Here is a 23,386-nt window from a genome sequence, read left to right on the forward strand (position 1 = left end):
TGACATGCAATACGGCTCTGTGTTTGAGTCCTCTTTCTTGGTGAAGGAATCAGAAGATTTCTGGCAAAGTGTGCCACCTGAAAAATTCCCTCTCCTTTTTACTGTGGCACATAAAATACTTTGCTGTTTGGTTCCACATATGTATGCGAGTGTTCCTTTTCCACAATGGGTGTTCTAAAAAATAAACTAAGAAACAAATTGACTGATGCACATCTGGAACACCTCCTGTCTACTTGCACTTTCTGAAAAAGTTCCAGAGTACAAGAATTTAATTGCGGACATGAAGTATAAAATTAGTGCGTAAACTCTTTTCCCTTGGAAAATACTTTTCCCGCATTATGGATGCTTTGTACTTGCTGTTCCACATTGACTCAAAGGTTTTCAAATCAGAGTAACACTTTCTATGCAGCATCTAGATTGGGAGACTTCACTGCAACTCTGGCACCCTGGTGAACACTCTGCATGTCTTCTTCACTGAATCTATTCATGTGTGATATGAAGGAACTACTTGGACCCCAGCTACTTTCCGTCTTTGAAAATTAATTTGAATGACATTTCTCCAACATTGCCAGTCCTACCTAATAATCAGAATGCATTAAGTACCTAATCAGAGTGCTACTTCTTTATCAGAATAAAAGACATTTAAAAAAATGTTGGGATGAATAAATTTTCAATTGACAGAGCTCTATCATTCTTACATCAGTGTGTGTGATTTATACCAGATGGGGCACATTTTCTATGAATGACTTGGACATCCTTTGGAATGGTTACCTTTCAAACATATCCACGTTTGTTTAATTCTCTCAATCTTTGTAACAGTTTATTTAAAGAAGTTCTTTTGTAAATTCCATGCATGGTTTCTCACCACGAGGTACAATTTGTCCACCAAAGTCTCCACCATGCCATGTCCTGCCCAACTTAGCCCTGCTCCCAAATCGCCTGTCCCAAAATCACCCCACCCACACGCCCCTCTCCCCACGGTCATCTGTGCGGCCCATGTGATAACCCACACAGTGCATTTCAGCCTCTTAGGAAATGTTTGTGAGTAACCATGGTCTAAAGTGATCAGGGTAATGAACATGGTGGCTACTACTCCGGGTTGGACGTCCTTCTTTTGTACTTGTACTCTGTGTTCCTCAAGTATGCTTTGTTGTATTTAGGGTGTTTCCTCACACGGCTAAGCAAGGGACAATATTTTATTATACACAAGGGCCAGCCCTTCAAAGGCAGGTTGAGCCCGTCAAGAAAGTGGTCAAAACTCCTTTAACAGGTGCTCAAGGTCTGGCTGATGAGACTAGGGGTGCAAGACTACTACACTTCCAGAAAGTATGGTAGGAAGGAGTACATGATGGTCTTCAAGGCTATGCTACCCAATGTAAGCCTCATACCATGCACTGGCCATTTATCATCACCAAGAGCTGACGGATAAAAGTAAATATATATAGGCAAGCATAGCAAGTATAGAGTTGCAATTCTTAACTCAACATTATCTAATACCTTGAAAATACATGTATATGTATATATTTACATATATGTGTATGTATACATATGAATATATATATATATACACACACACACACATATATGTATGTGCATACATATATATGTATGTATATATATATTTATATATATATTGCACACTTGTACCTTGTAGCTCCAAAGATATGCTCATACGCTCCTGATTATCTGCAAAAATCCATTAATTTTCAAAGCAAGTTCTCCCAGGGAGTGTGAAACGCCAAATTGCTTTGGGCTTGTGTGGTAGTAATGATCGCACTTGATTAAAAAACGTTTTTCCACTTTGAGCCTGATTACATCTTGCGCAGAGCGCGCCTGTTCCTGTTGTAAGGAGAGTGAAGCTGGGTAATATATATATTACCCAGTGGCAGTCGCCATTGGGTAGTTATAGTTAAGTCAGCATTTCCATAGGAAATGCATTTTTTTGTGTTGCTCTGAACTTTGGCACCATTTGACGAATCTTCACAAAACTTTTGAAAAAAGTGCTCTTTTGTGCCTAGTTTGTGCATGGAAAGTTTCAGGGTGTTCTGTTAAGCAAAGGCTGAGAAAACATAGGAGTCAAAAATGAAAAATCCCCATGCATTTTTCATAGACTTCTTTCGGGGGACTACAGCAAAAACTGCTAAACACAATTGCACCAAATTGGGCAGGAAGCTAGATCTTGGTCAGCAGATTGTGGTTTCTGTGATTTATTGTAAATCCGTTCAGTAGATTTTGAGAAATTAAGGTTTAAAATAATTGCTTATCTAGCCATTTGGATCTACGAGAGGCTCGCGGAAACGCCACTTTACAAATAGAGCGTTCTGATTGGCCCAAGGAGCTTTTTTTATCCCTGTGCCATCTCGCAGACAGACCCCCATGGGAGCAAGTAGTCTGATTGGCTGTCGGCAACATGAAAAAAATGTTGCATTGCAGGACTCTGGGACTAAGGGCCAGATGTACTACCATTTTTTGCTGTCGCAAACAGGAAATGGTCCGGTTGTGACTGTAAAATAGGTCTGTCCATTTGTACAAACCCTATTTTGTGAGTCGGTAGCCTATTACCGACTCGCAAAAGAGATTTTGCGACTCGCTATTAGGAAGTGGCGTGCCAAGGGCGTCCCTTCCTAAAAGCGAGTCACATTCCAATGTACGATGGTTTTGCAACCGCAATTTTGGTCGCAAAACACTAGCAGTTTACCACCTACTTCAAGTAGGTGGTAAGCCACTCGCAAATAGGATGGGGTCCCCAGGGGACCCCTTCCCCTTTGTGAATGTATTCGAAGATATTTTTTTAGAGGAGGCAGTGGTCCATGGACCACTGCCTACTCTTAAAAAATGAAACAGAAGTGGTTCATTTTTCTTTTTTAAATGCATCCCGTTTTCCCTAAAGGAAAACGGGTTGCATTTTTTAAAAAACTGCTTTATTTAAAAACCAGTCGCAGACCTAGTGGTCTGCTGACCCTAGCAGGGCACTATCCCTGGGACTGCTAGCCATTCCCAATAGGGTCGCAAATTGCACCTGCCTCATGAATCACTATAACTCACGCGACCGCAATCCTCTGCTGATGACGTCAGATATTACATCACTGTATTTAGACACCTATTTACCCATGTCTTCTTCCATTAATCTTTAGCTATACATATATTACAAATATTTATTTTTCAGAAAGACACATATTTAATCAGTGATGTAATATCTGACGTCATCAGCAGAGGATTGCGGTCGCGTGAGTTATAGTTGCCTGCACTAACTATAACGGGGGAATTTCATTGGTTTCTTACGAGGGAAATGTCCAGCTAACTATAACATGTGTGAAACCTAGGGTTTTTTAAGTGAATTTGCAAGGTTTTTTAAATGCTAATTCCTAACTATAACGTGTGTGAAACCTATGGTTTTTTAAGTGAATTTGTGAGCTACGCGCTGTGGGCGCTCGGTGCGCTTCGCGCACCGAGCACCCACGATGCGTTGTGCGTGCCGTGCTCGCACAGTGCACGCACCCCGCGCTTTTTCGAAAAAAAAAAAGATTGTTTTTTTCATCCTTGGGGGTCCTTCAGTGACCCCCTGACAAAGGCTAGGGGGTCAGGAACTGTCCACCCTGCCCCCTTTTCACATTCTCCACCTTTGTTTTTAACTGCCTCAGACTGCGAGAGACAAAATGGCGGCCGACACTTCCTGATTTCGACCGACTGGAATGTTTACTGTCATGTAACCACCAATCAGAATTACGCTCGCGCACGGCAGCATGCGCGTACGGTATGCTTACCGTACGCGCACGGTGTGCACTTAGAGATATATATGTACTTTTAACTGAAATATTCTCAGGAACTACTGAACAGATTGACCCCAGATATTCAAAAGGCACATCCCTGACCTGAGGACTACCTCTCTGCCAAATTTCAAGTAATTCTGTTCAGCCGTTCGGGCTGTACCTTGGACTAAAGGTCCCTATGGAAAAATGCATGGGGAAAACGCGTTTTGGGACCCCCCTTTTTTCTCGGCCCCCGCTTGACTAATCACCCCGAGACTTTCAGGGTAGGAGCGGAGCGGAGCGCGCCCCACCTATTTTGAAAAATTCGCGAGGATTCGTCAACCGGCGCCAAAGTTATTCAAAATAGAATTTTCAGATTTCCTATGGAAACAAGGTCCTAACTATAACTATCTACTGGCGACCGCCAGTAGATAATATATATATATATGGAGGTCATTTATGCGTTTTCCTCTTTGGGATTACCAGACTTCCCCCGGCAGTCTGAATCAAAATTTCCTTGGAACATCTGCCCTAAACAGAGCGGACGGCTTGAAGTACTTTGCCTGACTCAATGCTTAATTTGGAAAATAATAAGTGCCAGGGCCATTTGTCGGAGGCTACTGTTGCCTTCACCACCCATTGCCCCTTGCCAATGACAGTACCAACACAACTACTAACCATCACACCCTACAAGTGTGACAGTTCAGACTATTCCAGGCCCCTGAAGCTATAAGAATGGCTTGTGCGGCTGTTATTAGTCATTTTACAGCGTGTTGAATTAACCCCTTCAGTGCCCATGACGAGATGGTCTCGTCATGGGCCGCGGTTGCGCTGTGCCCATGACGAGACCATCTCGTCATGAACTCCGCCCGCTAATAGAAAGCCCGGCACAGGGCGGGGAAAGGGCGGGGCACGCAAGAGGTTAATAAACAACTGTTGTTGTGCTCATCTCTGAACTAGACAAACAATGCCACCATGTGACGCACTGTTTATAAGTGCCGGTGCTGACAATTTTAGTGCTAGGACCGAGCACCGGATACCACCGTCTCAAATTAAGCACTGATTGACAGCCTAATGTTAGTTTCCACTGGTGTAGCCAGCGGAGGCTTTGTCAGCAAGAACATGGCAGTACCCACGACTCTAAACATAGTGGGGGAACTTCGAGTATGGAAGACAGAGTTTTCTAGAATATATATAATGACTTTAACCTTTTGCAATTTCTTACATTTATTATGGAAGTCAAAAACATTTTTAAGCTATCAGCCAACATGTTTTGCATTAACCTTAGGTACGTGTCTCCTTTATCAAGGCTTTCAGTTAGCGGCATTCAAATTTGAAATTGTTGTTCGAAGGTTTGTAAGTACAGAATAACAACATCCCTGTGTTTCATTTATCCATGACCTGGTGGGTGACGTGATCATCTTTCACATCAGTCCCATCTTTTCTAGGTGCTTGTTCATCGTATTGATCTGTAAAACCTTCTTATCAATCTAAGAATTATCATGTTTTTTTAATCGTACTGATCTGGAAAATCTAATAAATCTAAGAATGATCGGTTGTTAAAATGTTGTTTATTAAAAGTGAACACCTTTCTAATCTTGTAATTTGAGCGAGGAAAGTGTTTGTGTGTAATCTTTACAATCACAGGGTGCATCTGCTTTGTCACAGCTTACACTGGAAGCTGGTCTGGGGACTGTGAGTCTGACGCTTGGAGATGGTTTGTGGTTCATTGAGACCCTTGGTAGGGCTGACTTCCTTACGGGCGGTGTAAGCGTGAATGCGGAGGGCTGCAGACTAGAGCCAGGGCAGTGTTCTGCTGAGTTCTAGCAGAACCCTTGCTTGGAGGTACAAGGAATCACAAGAGTGTATCTCTACTCATGTAGGACGGAAGAGATAAGCGCCTAGAGGCCAAGTCCAGGCTCTTTGGCATGGAGTGCTGCGATCTGATTTGCTGCCTGTGGTGCCGCACTGAGGGTCCTTGGCCCTGCCGCGCCAGCGTGAGCGGCCAGGAGAAGAGGGACTCTTTGAAAGATGTCCAGCAATGGTGGCCCACCTCCTGGAGGATGGACTGGAACCTCAGGGACCCAAGTGCTAGCCAGTCTACACCTGGCTGCGGCCAGGCCACCTGCGGGCCGAGTACGCAGGCCATCTACGTCACAGCCCATCCGCACCAAGCGTGCATCGCAAAGGATGAAAAGAAATGCTGAACCCACAGCTGCTGAGTCCTACGTTGGCAGTAAGTGGGAATCTCTCTGAGTGTCAGCATCCTACTGCAACCTCACCAACCCAGGTGGGTGAGTTTAGGGCACCAGGTGGGATCCGCGTCCCTGCACAAGGGCTGGGGCCAGCGCACAATCCAGCCATTGACCGAAGCCTTGCGCTTGCCAGAAGGGAATGCAGTGCCTAGCTGAATATTGAGGTGGTCCAAGGGGGCTTAGATGGGACGGTCCTTGCATCTGCTTGTGTGCTCCTTGACACCTGTTTGCTGTACTCCTTTATTGTGGTATCACCCCATGGCAGTCGTAGGACGCTTCTTGGTATGTACTCCCAAGAAGGGAGGAGGGGTTCCAGCCAGTGCTGAAGTAAAGTTAGTATCGTTATGGTCAGTGTTTGAAATGGAAAAATAGAAATGCTGGGTACTCTGTAACAGAGTACCTGCTTGTTTCCGAGAAGTGCCGGTACTCTCTAATTAAAAGTATAGCATTTCTCTTGAGAAGTGCCGGTACTCTCCCTCTCAAAATAAAAAGGTGCTGGTACTCCGTACCGGACAGTACCGGCCCATTTAAAGCACCGGTTATGGTATGTCCCATGTTTAAGGTTGATTGCCCCCCCCCCCCCACCTCCCCCCCTCATAGCTGTGGTTTGCCCGGCTCAGGCTTTGCAGAGATCTGTGACTAGTTAAATACGGCCCTCCTGTGAAAGGGGTGTATGTAAATAAACGTCCCGGGTAAGGCACCCAGCCTACTGCATGCATGTGTACATGCTGTCACTTTGCCGGTGCGTGACTCACATGGAGGGCATTCTGGCCCTGCTGACCAGGATGAAGGCACTAAGAATGTTCATGTATGAAAATGGTTCATGTCCCTGAAATGCAAGTCTGACACTGAACCAGGAAGTGACGCCCCCACTGCACAGATAAGTGCACCGGACAAAGATAGGCTGCCCAGGGGGTTGCTATCGCAACGAATGGAAAACCAGGGCCGCCTTTAACCCACGAGGGCCTGGGACCTCGGCCAGCCTCCATCGCAGAGAACAGGGACAGCATGGCAGCCTTCCAGGTAACTATGGAGCGGAGGCCTGTGTCCTGGAAACCTGAGGTCAAAGCATGACTCAGTCCCATTGTCCCAGTCTGGAGTACACTTGGCAGTGGATCTGGGATGGCCCTTCCTTCTCGTATTTTTATACCTAACCTGGGACATTTGTTTCACACTCTTCTGTGAGTCTCTTAAGATTTTACAGTCTCATTTTACTTGTGTTGGTATATTAGCCTTTGTGGGTAAAGGGTCTGTTTTAGAATAATAGAATTCCCAGACCCACTTCTAGCCGTGCTCAGGCGTTACACCACAGAAAACATTCAAAAGAACACATAAATAAAGAACATGCAGAAAGGCAAATGAGTGCGGTCCCTTATATCACACAGAAGAGCTACAAGATGGAAAGCTGCAGTTACACGTAATAGAGGTGCGACTTCCTCTCACTGGCAACAGGTACAGCCTGAGCAGCTGTGATCAGACACAGGACAGCACCCGCCGCCCCTGTTCACACACAGAGCACCTACAGGCAGAGGGAGCTGCCATCGCATAAAGGAGAACGCCGCGGAGAGCATCCGGGCACAGGATAGTGAAATAAAGCTCTTCTCTGAGAGTTGTCAGCAATAAATCTTCTTTATCGTAAGTGGCCCACACAGATGACATCACACGGCAGCATCTGGCTGGTGACATACGAGGATTCCAACAGATGCCTCATATATCAATATTACAGATACAACAGGCACAGGGGCGTAAAACAGGTCCCCGCATCCCCCGCAGTGCGGGGGGGAGGGGGGGGGGCAAGCTCCAGGGGGCCCCCTCAGCACTGCACTTCGGCCGGGGAGCTCCTGAAAGAGTCCGGAGGGGGCCCCTCCACGTACCTTGCAGGGGGGGGGGGTCTCAATTATCGTTACGCCACTGAACAGGCACCACAGAGCAGGCTTTGAACAGGCAGAACATCAACTCCAGCACAAGCGTTCTCACACAAAACAGCAATAGTTGTGTTATTCCTCACCTTGAAAAGATGCAAGATACGCTTCTCTCACACAGGACATGTGCTGAAGCACGCCGTTCCATCACACATCACAAGCAAACAGTGAAGCAGGCTTCTTCTGAGCAGAAGGGACATCTAGTCAGTCTTACATCGCACGGCCATATAGGATAAAGCATCATAAATGACACACAAAGAGGGTTCTCCACCAGAATAGCAAGGAAAAGTATTGTGGAGCCAAAAGATTGAGTACCAAAAAGTCAACAAGGTAAGTATATGTGGGTAGGTATTAGTTTGCACACTTAATTCCAGATATATGTACCCTGACGATATATATGTCTTACAGGTATAAAGATGTGGAGTTATTAATAGTAAGTCTATGCTTATCTATACGCACTTGCCTTCTCAATATTTTGGTCTCTATAATTTGACCTGCTATCAACTATAATCCGTGTTTTCCCAGATCGAGAACTCCAAGGGACCCCTCGCAGTATCCATAGTGGGTGCTTGGTGTGAGGCATAGGGTGGTAAACGGCGTCAGGGGTGGTGGGCAAAGAGGGCGCCCAGTGGGCTGGGGAAGGTATAAATACCTCAACCCCCCCCCCCCCAACCCGGAAGTGACGTGACCTTCCAGACCCTGAGGTTCCCAAACACTGGGAGGCTGCCTCCTGTGCCTTCTTGTGGCACTAAGGCAGCCGCCCTCTTAGTGGGTCTCCTGCGTGGACCCCGGGCAGCCGGCAGAAGGCACGGAGCATCGAGGGCTCTCTCTGGTCGAGCAGTCAAAGCCTCGCTCATGGGAGGTGCTGTGAGCGTCATGCAGTTGAGCTTGGTACTTTAAAGGAATAAATGAGACACCAAGACCTTAGAATTCCGACAAAGTCCTGCCGATATTCATGGTGACAGCCTCAAGTCTTTAGCCCTCACTGTTCAAGAAAATAGGTGTACGGTTACAGTCTTATCTGCGGTTTAAATACCATTTTGCTGTAATGTGGTCCCCTCTTGAGGATGATGGGGGCTTGGATCGAATCCAGCCCCAGGCAGAAAATTGTAATCCCAGGTAAACAGAGCAAACGGCACCAAATGAACCCCGCTCTTCAAGTCCACATGCTCTGCATCCCTGGCATAGGAGCTCAGTGACCACTCATTTAGGGCATCTCTTTAAAGTGTGCTGGGTCAGGCATAGCACAGGGACATATTCTGTCACCCAGGCTCAGGTCTCGTGGGAGCACGTGCTATCACCGCACTCGACTGAGGCCAGGGGGCCCACGGATGACAGGGTGGGACCTCCCAGGCGCACCAGGCCACATGGTGGTGCAAGACAGCGTGCGTGCCATGCAGTCACTGCACATGGGGTTAGCCTGCTTGCACTTCATTGTCAGTCATAGAACCGCTCTCCCGAGTCATGGGTGTCTGTGGAGCTGAAGCCAAACCTGGCCCCTTGTACCGAGTGGGGGTATCCTTTCAGGCAGCACTGCCAGACAGAGGGGCTGACAGCAGCAGGACCAGGGCCGGAGCTCCAGAGCTGGTCACAGCAAAGGGAAGCACAGACAGCCAATCACTGAAGTACCACTGGCCCGAACCGGTGCACAGGGACGTCTTAAGGATTTTGGGGGCCCGGGGCCAAGTGTATTAAGGGGGGCCCCGTTCATACAGCTTTTAATTTATGATCCAGTTTCAGGTTTTATGCCCTCTTTGGCCAAGTCACCGATACAGGCATACTGGTCCACATTGTAAACGTGTTTACATGTAATATTCAGGGATAGTGATGTGTGTTTTCAATATTGTAACACAGCAGCACCTCACTAATTTTGCAAATAATCTAGATGACACCCTCCCTTTTCTCATGTGTGAGGTCCTGTTTTGATCTAAAAGAACCTTTTTATGGATGTTGGATAAAACATAAACAGCATTTCTCTGCAAAATGTCTATAATAGACTCACACATCATCCACATTAAAAAATAAATTAAAGGAAAAGGGCATTTAAAACAATTTTAAAACAATCTGTTTAAGAATTACTCAAGGTCAATGGGGCAATACTCTCTGCAGAACTGAGCTGGCTGTATCAGGGGGCCCCCTGAAGGCTGGGGCCCTGGGCCAGAGACCACTTTGCCCACGCCTTAAAACACGGGTACTCATAGTACGGCCCGCGGGCCACCAGCGTCCCGGCAAGCCTTGCTTGGCGGCCCGCGGACCTTGCAGTCATTGTACCTATGTGTGTTTTAATCTTTATTTAAAGAGTGTCAGCAAACATCGCCGCAGCAGCTCAGACTCCGAGACTCTCTGCTCTATGAGGGCCAGGCGATTCCAGCAGAATGGAGATGCAGGGGCGCTAAGAGGTGAAATACAACAAAGCCTCATTAACAAGTAAATGGTCTTTTAAAGACCTGTGAAGTACTCGGGTGTGGCTGTATGTGTGCGGGGGAAGCTGTCTCAGCCCGGGCTGCCACACGCGTGGGTGAGGTGACAGCGGGACAGAGGGAGGGAGACAGAGGGAGGTAGACAGGTAGGGAGGGGACAGAGAGAGAGGGACAGAGAGAGAGGGAACAGAGGGAGGGAGACAGACAGACAGAGGGAGACAGAGAGGGAGGGAGACAGAGACAGAGGGAGACAGAGACAGAGGGAGGGAGACAGAGGGAGGGAGACAGACAGCGGGAGACAGAGGGAGACAGACAGAGGGAGGGGGGCGACAAAGGGAGGGAGACAGAGGGAGGGCGACAGATAGAGGGAGACAGGGGGGAACAGACAGAGGAGGGAGACTGAGAGAGAGGGAACAGAGGGAGGGAGACAGACAGAGGGAGACAGAGAGGGAGGGAGACAGAGACAGAGGGAGACAGAGACAGAGGGAGGGAGACAGAGGGAGGGAGACAGAGGGAGACAGACAGCGGGAGGGAGACAGACAGCGGGAGACAGAGGGAGACAGACAGAGGGAGGGAGACAGAGGGAGGGCGACAGATAGAGGGAGACAGGGGGAACAGACAGAGGAGGTAGACAGAGAGAGTGAGACAGAGAGAGTGAGACAGAGAGAGAGGGAGACAGAGAGAGAGGGAGACAGAGAGAGAGGGAGGCAGAGAGAGAGGGAGACGGAGGGAGGGAGTCAGGGGGAGGGAGAGGGAGACAGACAGAGGGAGACAGAGGGAGGGAGAAAGAGAGAGACAGTCAGAGGGAGACAGACAGAGGGAGGGAGACAGAGGGAGACAGAGACAGAGGATGACAGACAGAGGGAGAGGGAGGGAGACAGACAGAGGGAAACAGAGGGAGACAGACAGAGGGAGGAGGGCGACAGAGGGAGGAGGGCGACAGAGGGAGGAGGGCGACAGAGGGAGGGAGACAGATAGAGGGAGACAGATAGAGGGAGACAGAGGGAGTGAGACAGAGGGAGTAAGACAGAGGGAGTGAGAGAGACGGAGGGAGAGAGAAGGAGGGAGCGAGAGGGAGGGAGGGAGACAGAGGGAGAGAGAGGGAGGGAGACAGAGAGGGAGGGAGATAGAGAGGGAGGAAGACACAGAGAGAGGGAGACAGAGAGAGAGACAGAGAGAGGGAGGGAGGTAGAGGGAGAGAGATAGAGAGAGGGAGGGAGACAGACAGAGAGAGAGGGGGAGGGAGAGATAGAGAGAGGGAGACAGAGAGAGCGAGAGAGAGATAGAGAGAGAAAGATGTGTGTATGCCGGGTCTGGTGGCTCAGTGGACGAAGGTGTCCGCTGCAGGGGCCTGTGTTCAACCTCATGGTCACAGTTTTTTTTCTCTAGCCCCTCTCCCCTCCATCCACTGACCCTGCCCCCACAGGTGCGGCCCTTACACTGTAAATTTGGCCCCTGCGAGAAAGTTTGTGAGTACCCATGCTTTAAAACGTCTCTGCCGGTGCAGACACAGGAGAGCTGCAGGCCCGGCTTTAATGCAGGCCTAGGCGTTATTCTCTGTCCTCTTCAGCTGTGTAGGCACCCACAGCCAATCATGACACTGACATGTTTACATGTTTGGCTAATCCCCTCAGACTGCTCCCTTGGATGACAGAAGTTGTCTGAGCTTCATCTGATGTGTATTCCAGGCCCAAACCAGACGTGAGAAAAGAACTCCATATAAGAGCGTTTCAACCAGTTCTGCTGGGTAGATGTCAGGGCTTCTTCGGGTGCTTTTCAGGTGACGCTGCTTGGGCAGGAAGGACGGTGCGATCCCCCAGGCAGAAGGGCGGGAAGAAGGAGTAGCCTTGCTGTTCTGCTGGCAGGAGCACTCCCACTTGTTTCTGGCACGACCGCGGGTACCACAAGACACTACAAACCCTCTGCGAACTGCCAGAACCTTCTGGTAGGCGATCGAGGGAGGAGGCTCTCTCTCGAACAATTGCATGAGGAATATTTGGCGCCCATTTCGCCCGCAGCAGCCTAGGTCGATTTGGGGTAAATGAAGTGACGTCCTGCGTGGACGTGCTCCCATGGTTTAGGGGACCATTGGGCACACCAAACACAATGGCAGGGCATGACAGCATGGAACGTGACAGCTGGAGGAAATAACCGTGGAATGTTGCCTCTGTGACAAGGGAAAGTTTCTTCACACAACAGGCACAGGACACGTTTCCGCAAATAGAATCTCGTTGTATTTATAATTCTGTTCTTTACAGCAGAACAAGCATCCGCCGTAACAAGCGTACAACTGCAGGCTTCCGTCACACAGGCAGAGGGTCCAGGCCCTTTATGGCCCCACAGCACACGTGCGTGCGACAGGGACAGCACAGACTGCAACAGCACACGCTTCCGTCACACAGAGGGTCCAGGCTCTTTATGGCTCCACAGCACACGTGCGTGCGACAGGGACAGCACAGACTGCAACAGCACACGCTTCCGTCACACAGAGGGTCCAGGCTCTTTATAGCTCCACAGCACACGTGCGTGCGACAGGTACAGCACAGACTGCAACAGCACACGCTTCCGTCACACAGGCAGAGGGTCCAGGCTCTTTATGGCCCCACAGCACACGTGCGTGCGACAGGTACAGCACAGACTGCAACAGCACACGCTTCCGTCACACAGAGGGTCCAGGCTCTTTATGGCTCCACAGCACACGTGCGTGCGGCAGGGACAGCACAGACTGCAACAGCACACGCTTCCGTCACACAGAGGGTCCAGGCTCTTTATGGCTCCACAGCACACGTGCGTGCGACAGGTACAGCACAGACTGCAACAGCACACGCTTCCGTCACACAGAGGGTCCAGGCTCTTTATGGCTCCACAGCACACGTGCGTGCGACAGGTACAGCACAGACTGCAACAGCACACGCTTCCGTCACACAGGCAGAGGGTCCAGGCTCTTTATGGCTCCACAGCACACGTGCGTGCGACAGGGACAGCACAGACTGCAACAGCACACGCTTCCGTCACACAGAGGGTCCAGGCTCTTTATGGCTCCCCAGCACACGTGCGTGCGACAGGTACAGCACAGACTGCAACAGCACACGCTTCCGTCACACAGGCAGAGGGTCCTGGCTCTTTATAGCTCCACAGCACACGTGCGTGCGACAGGGACAGCACAGACTGCAACAGCACACGCTTCCGTCACACAGGCAGAGGGTCCAGGCTCTTTATGGCTCCACAGCACACGTGCGTGCGACAGGGACAGCACAGACTGCAACAGCACACGCTTCCGTCACACAGGCAGAGGGTCCAGGCTCTTTATGGCTCCACAGCACACGTGCGTGCGACAGGTACAGCACAGACTGCAACAGCACACGCTTCCGTCACACAGAGGGTCCAGGCTCTTTATGGCTCCACAGCACACGTGCGTGCGACAGGTACAGCACAGACTGCAACAGCACACGCTTCCGTCACACAGGCAGAGGGTCCAGGCTCTTTATAGCTCCACAGCACACGTGCGTGCGACAGGGACAGCACAGACTGCAACAGCACACGCTTCCGTCACACAGGCAGAGGGTCCAGGCTCTTTATAGCTCCCCAGCACACGTGCGTGCGACAGGGACAGCACAGACTGCAACAGCACACGCTTCCGTCACACAGGCAGAGGGTCCAGGCTCTTTATGGCTCCACAGCACACGTGCGTGCGACAGGTACAGCACAGACTGCAACAGCACACGCTTCCGTCACACAGAGGGTCCAGGCTCTTTATGGCTCCACAGCACACGTGCGTGCGACAGGTACAGCACAGACTGCAACAGCACACGCTTCCGTCACACAGGCAGAGGGTCCAGGCTCTTTATAGCTCCACAGCACACGTGCGTGCGACAGGGACAGCACAGACTGCAACAGCACACGCTTCCGTCACACAGGCAGAGGGTCCAGGCTCTTTATGGCTCCACAGCACACGTGCGTGCGACAGGTACAGCACAGACTGCAACAGCACACGCTTCCGTCACACAGAGGGTCCAGGCTCTTTATGGCTCCACAGCACACGTGCGTGCGACAGGTATAGCACAGACTGCAACAGCACACGCTTCCGTCACACAGGCAGGGGGTCCAGGCTCTTTATAGCTCCACGGCACACGTGCGTGCGACAGGGACAGCACAGACTGCAACAGCACACGCTTCCGTCACACAGGCAGAGGGTCCAGGCTCTTTATAGCTCCACAGCACACGTGCGTGCGACAGGGACAGCACAGACTGCAACAGCACACGCTTCCGTCACACAGAGGGTCCAGGCTCTTTATGGCTCCACAGCACACGTGCGTGCGACAGGGACAGCACAGACTGCAACAGCACACGCTTCCGTCACACAGAGGGTCCAGGCTCTTTATGGCTCCCCAGCACACGTGCGTGCGACAGGGACCGCACAGACTGCAACAGCACACGCTTCCGTCACACACTTCGAACAGGTGCAGCGCGCGCTCCCTTTCCACGTCTCAAATGGGCGAAGCTCGGGTTCAAGGTTCACTTCCCACGCACACAGAAGGGGTGCAGCAAGGGCAGCACTGTGCACACTTCTCTTGCTCGGATCTGCGGACGTCCTGGCTCCCTGCTCATTCACTCATTGACCTCTCAGTGGAGGGCAGTTGTACAGTAGTCATTTACTCATTTTAGACCTCGGTTTCAAATGCTGTGCTGCCTTACCTCATCTTCCGAAGATTCAGAGACATGGAAACAGCTGCATGCCCGGGGCATTATCCGCTGCTCGCTGCGAAGCCTGCCGCCCTGGTGGGGAGAGAGAGGTACAGCATCAGAATGTGCTGAAGGTCAAGATGGTGTGATTGGGCAGAGATGCTTGTGGGCTCACGCGCTGGTAAAGCACGGGCTGTTGCAGTTCAAAACTAGGGCTCGCTAGCAGGCCACTGTGCTGTTTAGAGCTGGGATAAAGAGTATTTAAAGGCAGGCGTGACTCGTGAGGTGCACTGGTAGCGCTGTGAGTGATTACAAGTCATGGAATTTGCAGTGGCAATGCAGATGTTAACGGGATTTTCAATAAATAAATGAAGTGTGTTTAGTTAACATGAATGGGTCATGCATTATTTACTTGAGCTGTATGAAACATTATGACGCTTTTTAAGTTAGCATAACTGCTGGCCTGGTTGCACTGACAGCTGAAGAAACGTGGCTCTTTAAAAGAGCAAATGAAAGTTTCTATGTGCAGGTTGTTCTCTACGGTGCCGCTCTTTTCATAAAATGGTTGAAATTGTGATCTATTCTGTGGTGCTACTTATTCGTGTTGTATATTACAACATGTGTTGAAGGAAGCTTTGCAGAGTTATTCATTTACTTTTAGAAATATTCATGGCTGTTCCAGCTTACAAATATTTGTTTATTCATTTTAATAAGTTCATTGTTCAGACTTGTAATGTAATTTTCCCTTGTTGTGTAGGTTAGAGAAACTCATAGACTATTAATTTTGGGAGGGTTTCTAGAGTGAGTCTTGTTAGACCTATCTGCCTTAGGGTGGTCTTCGCCCCTACTTTTTGCCTTACTCTTTCATATTGTTTTGATCTCTTTTTTGCTGGCCTTAGGACTATGTGGACTCTACCCCTGCTAATCAGTTCTAAAGTGCATGTGCTCACTCCTTAAACCATGGTACCATTGGTTTCTCTTCATTTGGCATATTTAATGCACATATAATTCCCTAGTAAAGTGCTACTACATGTGCCCCGGGCCTGTAAATTAATTGCTACTAGTAAGCCTGCAGCACTGATTGTGCCCCCCCCCCTCTTAAGTAGCCTTTTAAACATGTCTTAGGCCTACCATTGCAGCCTGTGTGCAGGTTTGAACTGCAATTTTGACCTGGCAAAATTAACCTTTTGCCAGGTCAGAACCTTCCTTTTTAATACATATAAGTCACCTCCAGGGTAGACCCTATACACAGCCCACAGGCCAGGGTGCGATCTACCCAACAAGTGGGACATGTACTTATATGTTTGACATGTCCTGATAGTGAAAACCTCTTAAATATGTTTTTCGCTATTGCAAGGCCTACCTCTCCCATATGATAACATTGGGGTTACCTTATTACATTTAATAAGGATAACTTCCAAACGGGAACAGGTAAACAGTTCATGTTGGATGTCTCTGGAATTGTAATGAGAATTCCTATTTTATGGTAAAGTCGGATTTCAAATTGCAACTTTGAAAATGACACTTTAAAAAAGTTGACATTTTCCTGCCTTAGCCATTCAGTGCTTTTAGCCTGTCCCTGGGACACATGACTAAGTGTAGTTGGCACTTTGTCTTTGTGTATTCCTTCCAAACAGCCACACACAATAGAGATCTTAGGTGTGCATGTTTGGGCCATCACTGGCAGGATGGGAGGGTGGAGCTGGGCACAGCCCCACATGCACCTGAATAGGCTGTGTCCTGGCTTCACATAAAGGGATGCATACCTCCTGTAGTTAGTCCCGAGCCAGGACAGGGGAAGCAGGAAATCTGCACTTCAAAGGGGATCCGCTAGAAGCTTCTCCTACTTTAAAGAAGGCACTAGGTATAAATATTGAATGTCAGACTCCAACTTTTTAGTATACTTTTGGACCTGTGGAAGACTTCCAGGAAGAAGGACTACTGTGCTGCTTAAAGGACTGCTGCTTTACTGGGCTTCTGGCCTGAAGGACTGCTGCCTTGCTGTTTTGACCTGCTGCCCTCTTGCCTGGGTGAGAAGGACTGGACCTGCAACCTGGACCCAACACTACCAGAGTGACTCCAAGGGTTAGTCCCTTGTAATCAGCACCTGTACTCTGCAACTGTGAACCATACCCTGCGATGTGGTGCCACCCAAGTCCTGGACCCTTGGAAGTGGGCCTGAAAGTGCTTTGCCAGCCCATCTGTGAACCCAGCAGAACCGATGCATTTCCTCTGCTACGTGGCCCAACCCTGAGTAAAAACCAATGCATCACCTCTGCTGTTTAGACTTTCCTGGCGCCAGAACTTCCCATTGCCCTCACAGCTCGCAGCTTCATCTGAACTGCTGGTGTACGATGCATCCCCGATGCGGGCCCTTGCATCATAAGCCCCTCATCAACGGCATCCTCGATAATGACTCAATACTCCGCATCGCAAGTATTGCAGATTCTTCTGAACCAGCTGGTACGTGATGCATCCTCAACGCAGGACTTTGCATCGCAAGCCCCTTCGTGTTCAGAGAACCTAGTTAGGTCCCTGTACCTGGCCCGCACTCCCTCACAGTCTGCCTGAACTTGTGCCTTCGTCCTAGCATGACCGGATATCCACAGTTGGTGATTTGTGCTTTTTGGCGCTACGTTCACTGAAACCTTTAAACTTGCATATCTCTGGTTCTACTGATTCATTTTTTTGCAAATTAGTCTTGTTTTCTCTATTAAAATGTACTCTTTATTTTCTAATTTAGTGTGGGATCTTCCTTGTATTGTGTTTCTACTTTATTACTGTTTGAAGTGCTGCATAAATACTTTACACATTGCCTCTCAGTTAAGCCTGACGGCTCTGTGCCCAGCTACCAGAGGGTTAAGTTAATGACAGGCTCATTTGGGGTTTGCTTGTTACTTCACCCTGACTAGGATTGTTGTTCCTGCTTGAGTAGGGTTTCACCCCCTCGCCCAAGTAGTAACACAAGTTTTTTACAAGTCTATTTTATATAATAGAATTTCTTAAGTGTTGATTGGTTTCTGTCAATGTATTTTTATTAATACAACCTATGGTGCCACTTCACACCATGCTGAGGGCAGGATTCTCCTGAGACGGCATGCCCAGGCCGGGTCCAGTCGTAGGCGGGGACACTGAAGGGAGGTGAGGGAGGGGGATGGGAATATAGAAGTTGGGGGAGGGGTGTGATGGGGGGGGAGGGGGGTAGGGGAGGAGAGCGGAGGACATAAACCTCAAAGCGGATCATAGACATCCTCTGATGCCACCAACAACAGTACAGGATGCCATAAATTATATATGCTGACCTACATGTTATCGCTGCCCGGCCTCTGGGATGTGGGCGAACAAGCTGTGTATGAGTGCCTTATGGCACAGAAAAGAAACGGCACTGGAGTCTGCGGTGCAGGGCCTCTGTGTATGTATGTTGCCTATCCTGTGATTCCACAATAAAAACGGTTTTAAAAAAAATAAAAAAAATAAAATGCTGAGGGCAGGATTCTCTACTCCCCAAGCCTATAAAATGTGCTGTCTTTGGGATTTTCCCTTGCTTTCATACCCAGCAGTCTCTCTGTCAGTGTAATTTAATTTAGATATTGTCAAAGGCTTGATCTTGGTTGTTACAGGGTGGTTTAATGGTCCACCTTGGCTTTTTGGCATTGGTTATTGTTGGGCAAAGCCTTACTTACTCTCAGTTGATGCAGGGTTACTGTGAATGGACAAAGACTTGATTTTTGTTGACATTCAATGGCACTTACTACCCGAAGCATAGATCATGATCAACATATTGTAACAGTCATTGGGCAAAGAGTTGATCTTGGTTGATGGAGGTTGGCATTTACTGAGTACAGAATCGTCTTGATTGACGTAGGATGCTCTAATTGGGTGTAGGGTTGAGCTCAGCAGCGCACAGTGAGTCGGATTGGGTGATAGTTGATATAAGTTCGGATGGTTGACTTTAACTGTGCAAATGGCTGTTCTATTGTAGAAGAAGTGTTCACCTAGCTTTAAGTATGGTGGTTTGTCTATGGTGAAGATTTTGAGTTAGTTGTCGAGAAAGTCGAGCCAAGTGTCTAGTCCGTAGGCAGGGCCGGCCTTTAGCATGTGTGAGCTGTTCCCTCACCCAGGGTGCCGACCTGGGGAGCTCCCTGCAGCAGCCTCCCTGTCAGCTTAGGTCCAAAGAAGAGTGTGTTTACACATTTTTTACTGGAGGTTTCAGGTGCCTTTTGCTGCTTTTTGTGTTTTTCATTCCATGGAGCTCCTTAATCTAGCTCCCCTCACCTTCTTCCTACTCCTGCCACATTGTCAACACTTGGACATTTAAAGAGGGCGAGTGAGAGGGGGCATCAAGTTTAGTTTCACCCAGGGCGCTCTCTGAGTAAAGGCCAGCTCTGTCTTCAGGACCTGATGGCTTGCATGCATGGTGTAGTATCCTGAGAATGAGGGGTGAACACTGTACATATTGTGTGGTGAAGAGGAAGAAGTTGGTGTATTAAGCTGGTCAGGGTGGAGGGTGAAACTTAAATAGAGAGAGGCTTGGTAAACTAGCACAGAGAGGTTGTGGTGTTTAGGGGACAACAGGATACTATCAATCATTGAGAGATGGGGACTCTGATGAGACAATGTCTTCCAGATCTCCATGAAGGTGATGCTGCAGAGGCAGTGAAAAGTGTCCTTGGATGAAAATTACGTTATGCTACATGTGCGTGAGGTGTCTGTAGCCTGCATACTGCATTTTTATTTAGGAAGTGTTATATTTGTAAGAATGAGGTCCCAATGGGCGTCAGAACCTCTCACAAGAATTACAGACCTGCTTTCCGATACAACAAATGAAAGTTTCAGTGTCACACAGAACTGTTGGGACACACTTTACAAGAGCGTTAACAATGAGAAGAGTCGAGGTTCAACCCAGGTTCGACCCAAAACCGTATTCCAAAAATGTTATCCTTGCACTACTTCAGTAACACTGCATCACCAGGGCTGGGCTGGGCGAGCTGGGACTTCCACCCATTGACTCCACATACCCCTGGAAGACAAGGGAGCAGGGTCGGGTTTAGCACTGGTGGCACCCGGTGCGACAATCATTTTTGGCCCCCCCCACACCCAATGACTGTCTCCTCGTATTCTCTCACTACCACCCAGCAAAAGTGCCCCTCATCTCTCCAATCATAAGTTATTGCTAAACACAGCGTCCCCCACCCCCTCGAGGTCAGCACCCCCGCCACAGGTCAGCTCCCAGTGCGGCCGCACCGGTCGCACTGCCCTAAAGCCGGCCCTGCCAGGGAGATGGGTCATGCATGTGACTCTTTACCTTTGGCCGTCTCCTTCCTTCTGCTCATGAAGGTGCGGACAAGTATCCAATGCCAGTGCATAACGCAAAAAAATGCCCCACCCCCCTGCGGAATGTGATGAGGCGCCCCTAAATCTCCCCTATCTCACAGTTTGTGAGTCACAAATATTCCTTGGTTCTGTGCTGACTGGTTTTAAAGCCGGCCCTGCCCAGGAGTCTCCTTGGCGCACCGACAGCTCTTCACAGCATCCAGCCGGATGCGGGCACAGAGGGTCCCGGGTGGCACGGAGGCAGGGAGCGGCGCTGCTCCGCCCGCCGAGGCCGCCCCGGGGTTTTTCCACAGGGTGTCTGAGGACGGCCTCTCCGCTCCCTGCTTCCGTGTCTGTGGGAAGCACTTTAGTACGCTTGAGGAGACCTAGGAGGTACCGGCCCGGCAGGTTTCCTTATTTAGATGGCTCTGGAGCAGGGCGGGCACTTATTTCTCAATGACTCGACCAGGAAGGTGACGCGGAAGATGCGCTGCAGTTTGAGAGGCCACAAGGGTCAGGCGTGGCCTTACATGGGGCAGAACTGCACTGCTACAGGTTGCCACTCCGGTTCATTGGCAGAACCATGTCTGGGTTTCCAATTGTCAAAAAACTGAAGATGCTAGCCAGTCTGTGTGGGTTCTACGCCCTTGCAGGCCAGGCATGCGGTGCACCGTCGTGCAGAGATGTGTGGGTGTCGCAGTACCGGGATAGGCTTGTGTTAGAAAGTACCGGCACGGCTGCATGTGGGTCCCAATGGCAGAGGCGTTGCTGCCCTAGAACAGAGCTGAGGTGCACTGGCAGCGCTTTTCCCGTGCCCCAGGACTGGCAGCGCGCGCTGTGCTGTAGGGTAGGGCTGGGGTGCACTGTTATAACTGCGCGAGGGTCCCAGGAGGTGAAAGGGGCAGTGGTAACGCTGTTGTAGGCCAAGACTGACGTATACTGGTAGGGCACTGTGGGTTTCTCAGTGGCAGAAGGTGTACATGATAGAATCGAGGCGCTCTTTTTACCCACGCACCTGTCTCTGCCTCTCTGCGCTGTCCTTCTACACGTCTTCCTAGGGCCGCTCCTCAGGCTGTGCGGGGGCGCTCCGGGGCCTCAGGCGCCCACCAGAGGGTTCGAGGTTTGCCCCCCTGCCTGGGTCCTCAGTTTTGCCCTGAACCAATGAAGAGTCCCAAAGTATTAAAGATTATTCCAGTTAAACACTCACCCCGCAGAAAATACTACTACAAGGTAGGTCTGGTTCACCAGTGGCCCGTCCAGTGGCCCTGGCGCGCCCGCACTCGTCCTATCCGGCACCACCTACGTGTCATTTCTGAAGCCCCTCTCTGTCCGCCCAGGGGCCGGCGGGCCTGCTCTAGCACTTCCTGACCCCTCTAGGGAGGTACCATAACCAGACTCCCGCAGCAACCGCTCCCCATCCCAAGCAGAATGATCTCTCTGTCCTTTCAGGCGCCCTTGTCGAGCACACCTACCTCTACCTGTCCTCCCGAACACCCCCAACCAGTCCTCGCCTGGTACCACATTTAATACTGTATGGGTAGGGTACCAAACCTTCACCCTCAAACACCCCAAAGTGTCCGCTAAAGCGCCCCGAAGCGTTCTCTCCTCCTGCCAGCTGTTCTCGCTAGCGTTAGCCACCTGCCCTGGTCAGTGCCAACTGGCCTTTTCAGCTTCCGTACCTCTCCTCGGCAGAGACGCACACCTAGCTCCAGGTACGCCTGTACGGGTTCGGGTGAGCCTTCACCTGTAGCCCTCGCGAATCTTACCTGTTCTGTTTATCTCCATCTATCTGTCCTGTCAAGCGCCTCCTACCTTTATCCTGCCCAGCGCTATCTGCCATATCCAGCGTACAAACTTTTCCCATTCCTATTCAGACCCGCGCTCCTGCCTGTTCCGCCTGGCACCCTTCACCCGTCTAGCTCCCGCTGCCTGTCCTGAATTTCAACAGGTGCCTTCCTGTCCTACTGAACTATCCTACAGAGCCCCTCAGTATATCCGGTCCGGCACCCCTTCTGGCCGGGACCCCATTCCTGTACTCTTTATGGTGGCCCTACTTGCGCTGTAGAGCGGCCCTTGGCATCCCACCCGCCGTGCCCTTCGTTTTCTATCCACCGCCCCATTTACCTCGTCTAGCGCCCCCTACCTGTGGTCTGCAGAAACGGCCGGAAGTTTCGTGCTGGGCTCTTGAGTGGCTGTGAGGAGCGCGAGCGCCGGGGATCGGAATGAGTGCTCCGAGCTCTGCCCATGAAGGGCTATGAACGGGGAGGAGACAGAAACCGTGAATCCCGGGAACACCCCCTGCCGCTTCCCATCCGCGTGCGCCTAGCAGCCAACATTCCTGCTCTTCCTGCTGAGCTGTGCGGAGCGACAGAGAGGGTGGGGCTGGGGCAGGCCAGCGTGGAGAGGGAATATTTCATTCAAAACTTTGGAAACACTTGCGTGACTCGTCAGGACAACACAGTTCATTTTTAGCTCCAGCTTGATAGCTCAGCTGTCCTATAACTGTTGTTACCAATGGAATGTTTCAGTTATGCCCACAGTAGCAGGTACTTTTCACCTCATGCTATTGGCTGTTTGGTCTATCATTGCGCCCCTTTATAGAGTGGTTGCATAGCAATGCATACCGGCTATTCTACATCACCTAAGTCCTCCGAATCATCAAAGTGTTTATTTCATAAATGCATTGTAAGCAGACTAGCTAAGCCAGTGTGTTTTTTTTTTAGCAATTCAACAAAGCTTTATTCGACAGATTAGTCATAAAAGCAGATCATATACAATAAAACATTTATAATAAGATTATAAATATACTGAATCTAAAACATTTAAAAGCGCATTAAACATAAGTACTGCCGAGTTAGTTGATTCTAAGACATTAAAACACGGGATCATTCAATTTATCTCAGGCAATTCATATCTTCGGGACTGGAGGCAGTAGTGTCAATAAGCCTGGTCAACACCCTAGATCTTATGAACCAGGCCCAACCTAAAAACTTAGCCATTGCAACAGCTATAGGCTGTGAGGGGTCCGTTGTAAGAATTCTTAG

General features: G+C 49.9%; 1 protein-coding gene across 2 annotated transcripts in view; it reads right to left on the reverse strand.

Moving 5' to 3' along the window:
- LOC146866720 (uncharacterized) overlaps window positions 1-22,615 on the reverse strand; it is a 35,334-nt gene extending 12,719 nt beyond the window's left edge. Inside the window, exons 1-2 of one of the 2 annotated variants that reach the window (XM_085600787.1) lie at window positions 22,486-22,615; window positions 15,042-15,122 (exon numbers count right to left, since the gene is read on the reverse strand). In XM_085600787.1, coding sequence (XP_085456913.1) covers window positions 15,042-15,092 — 51 coding nt within the window. In that variant the 5' untranslated portion in view covers window positions 15,093-15,122; window positions 22,486-22,615. Of the gene's footprint in view, window positions 1-15,041; window positions 15,123-21,357 lie in introns of both variants that reach the window. The other variant, XM_085600796.1, reaches the window with a different exon arrangement.
- Window positions 22,616-23,386: the final 771 nt, after the last annotated feature.

This window comes from Triturus cristatus, chromosome 1_2, assembly GCF_964204655.1.
Source record: "Triturus cristatus chromosome 1_2, aTriCri1.1, whole genome shotgun sequence".
NCBI classification, from domain to species: domain Eukaryota; kingdom Metazoa; phylum Chordata; class Amphibia; order Caudata; family Salamandridae; genus Triturus; species Triturus cristatus.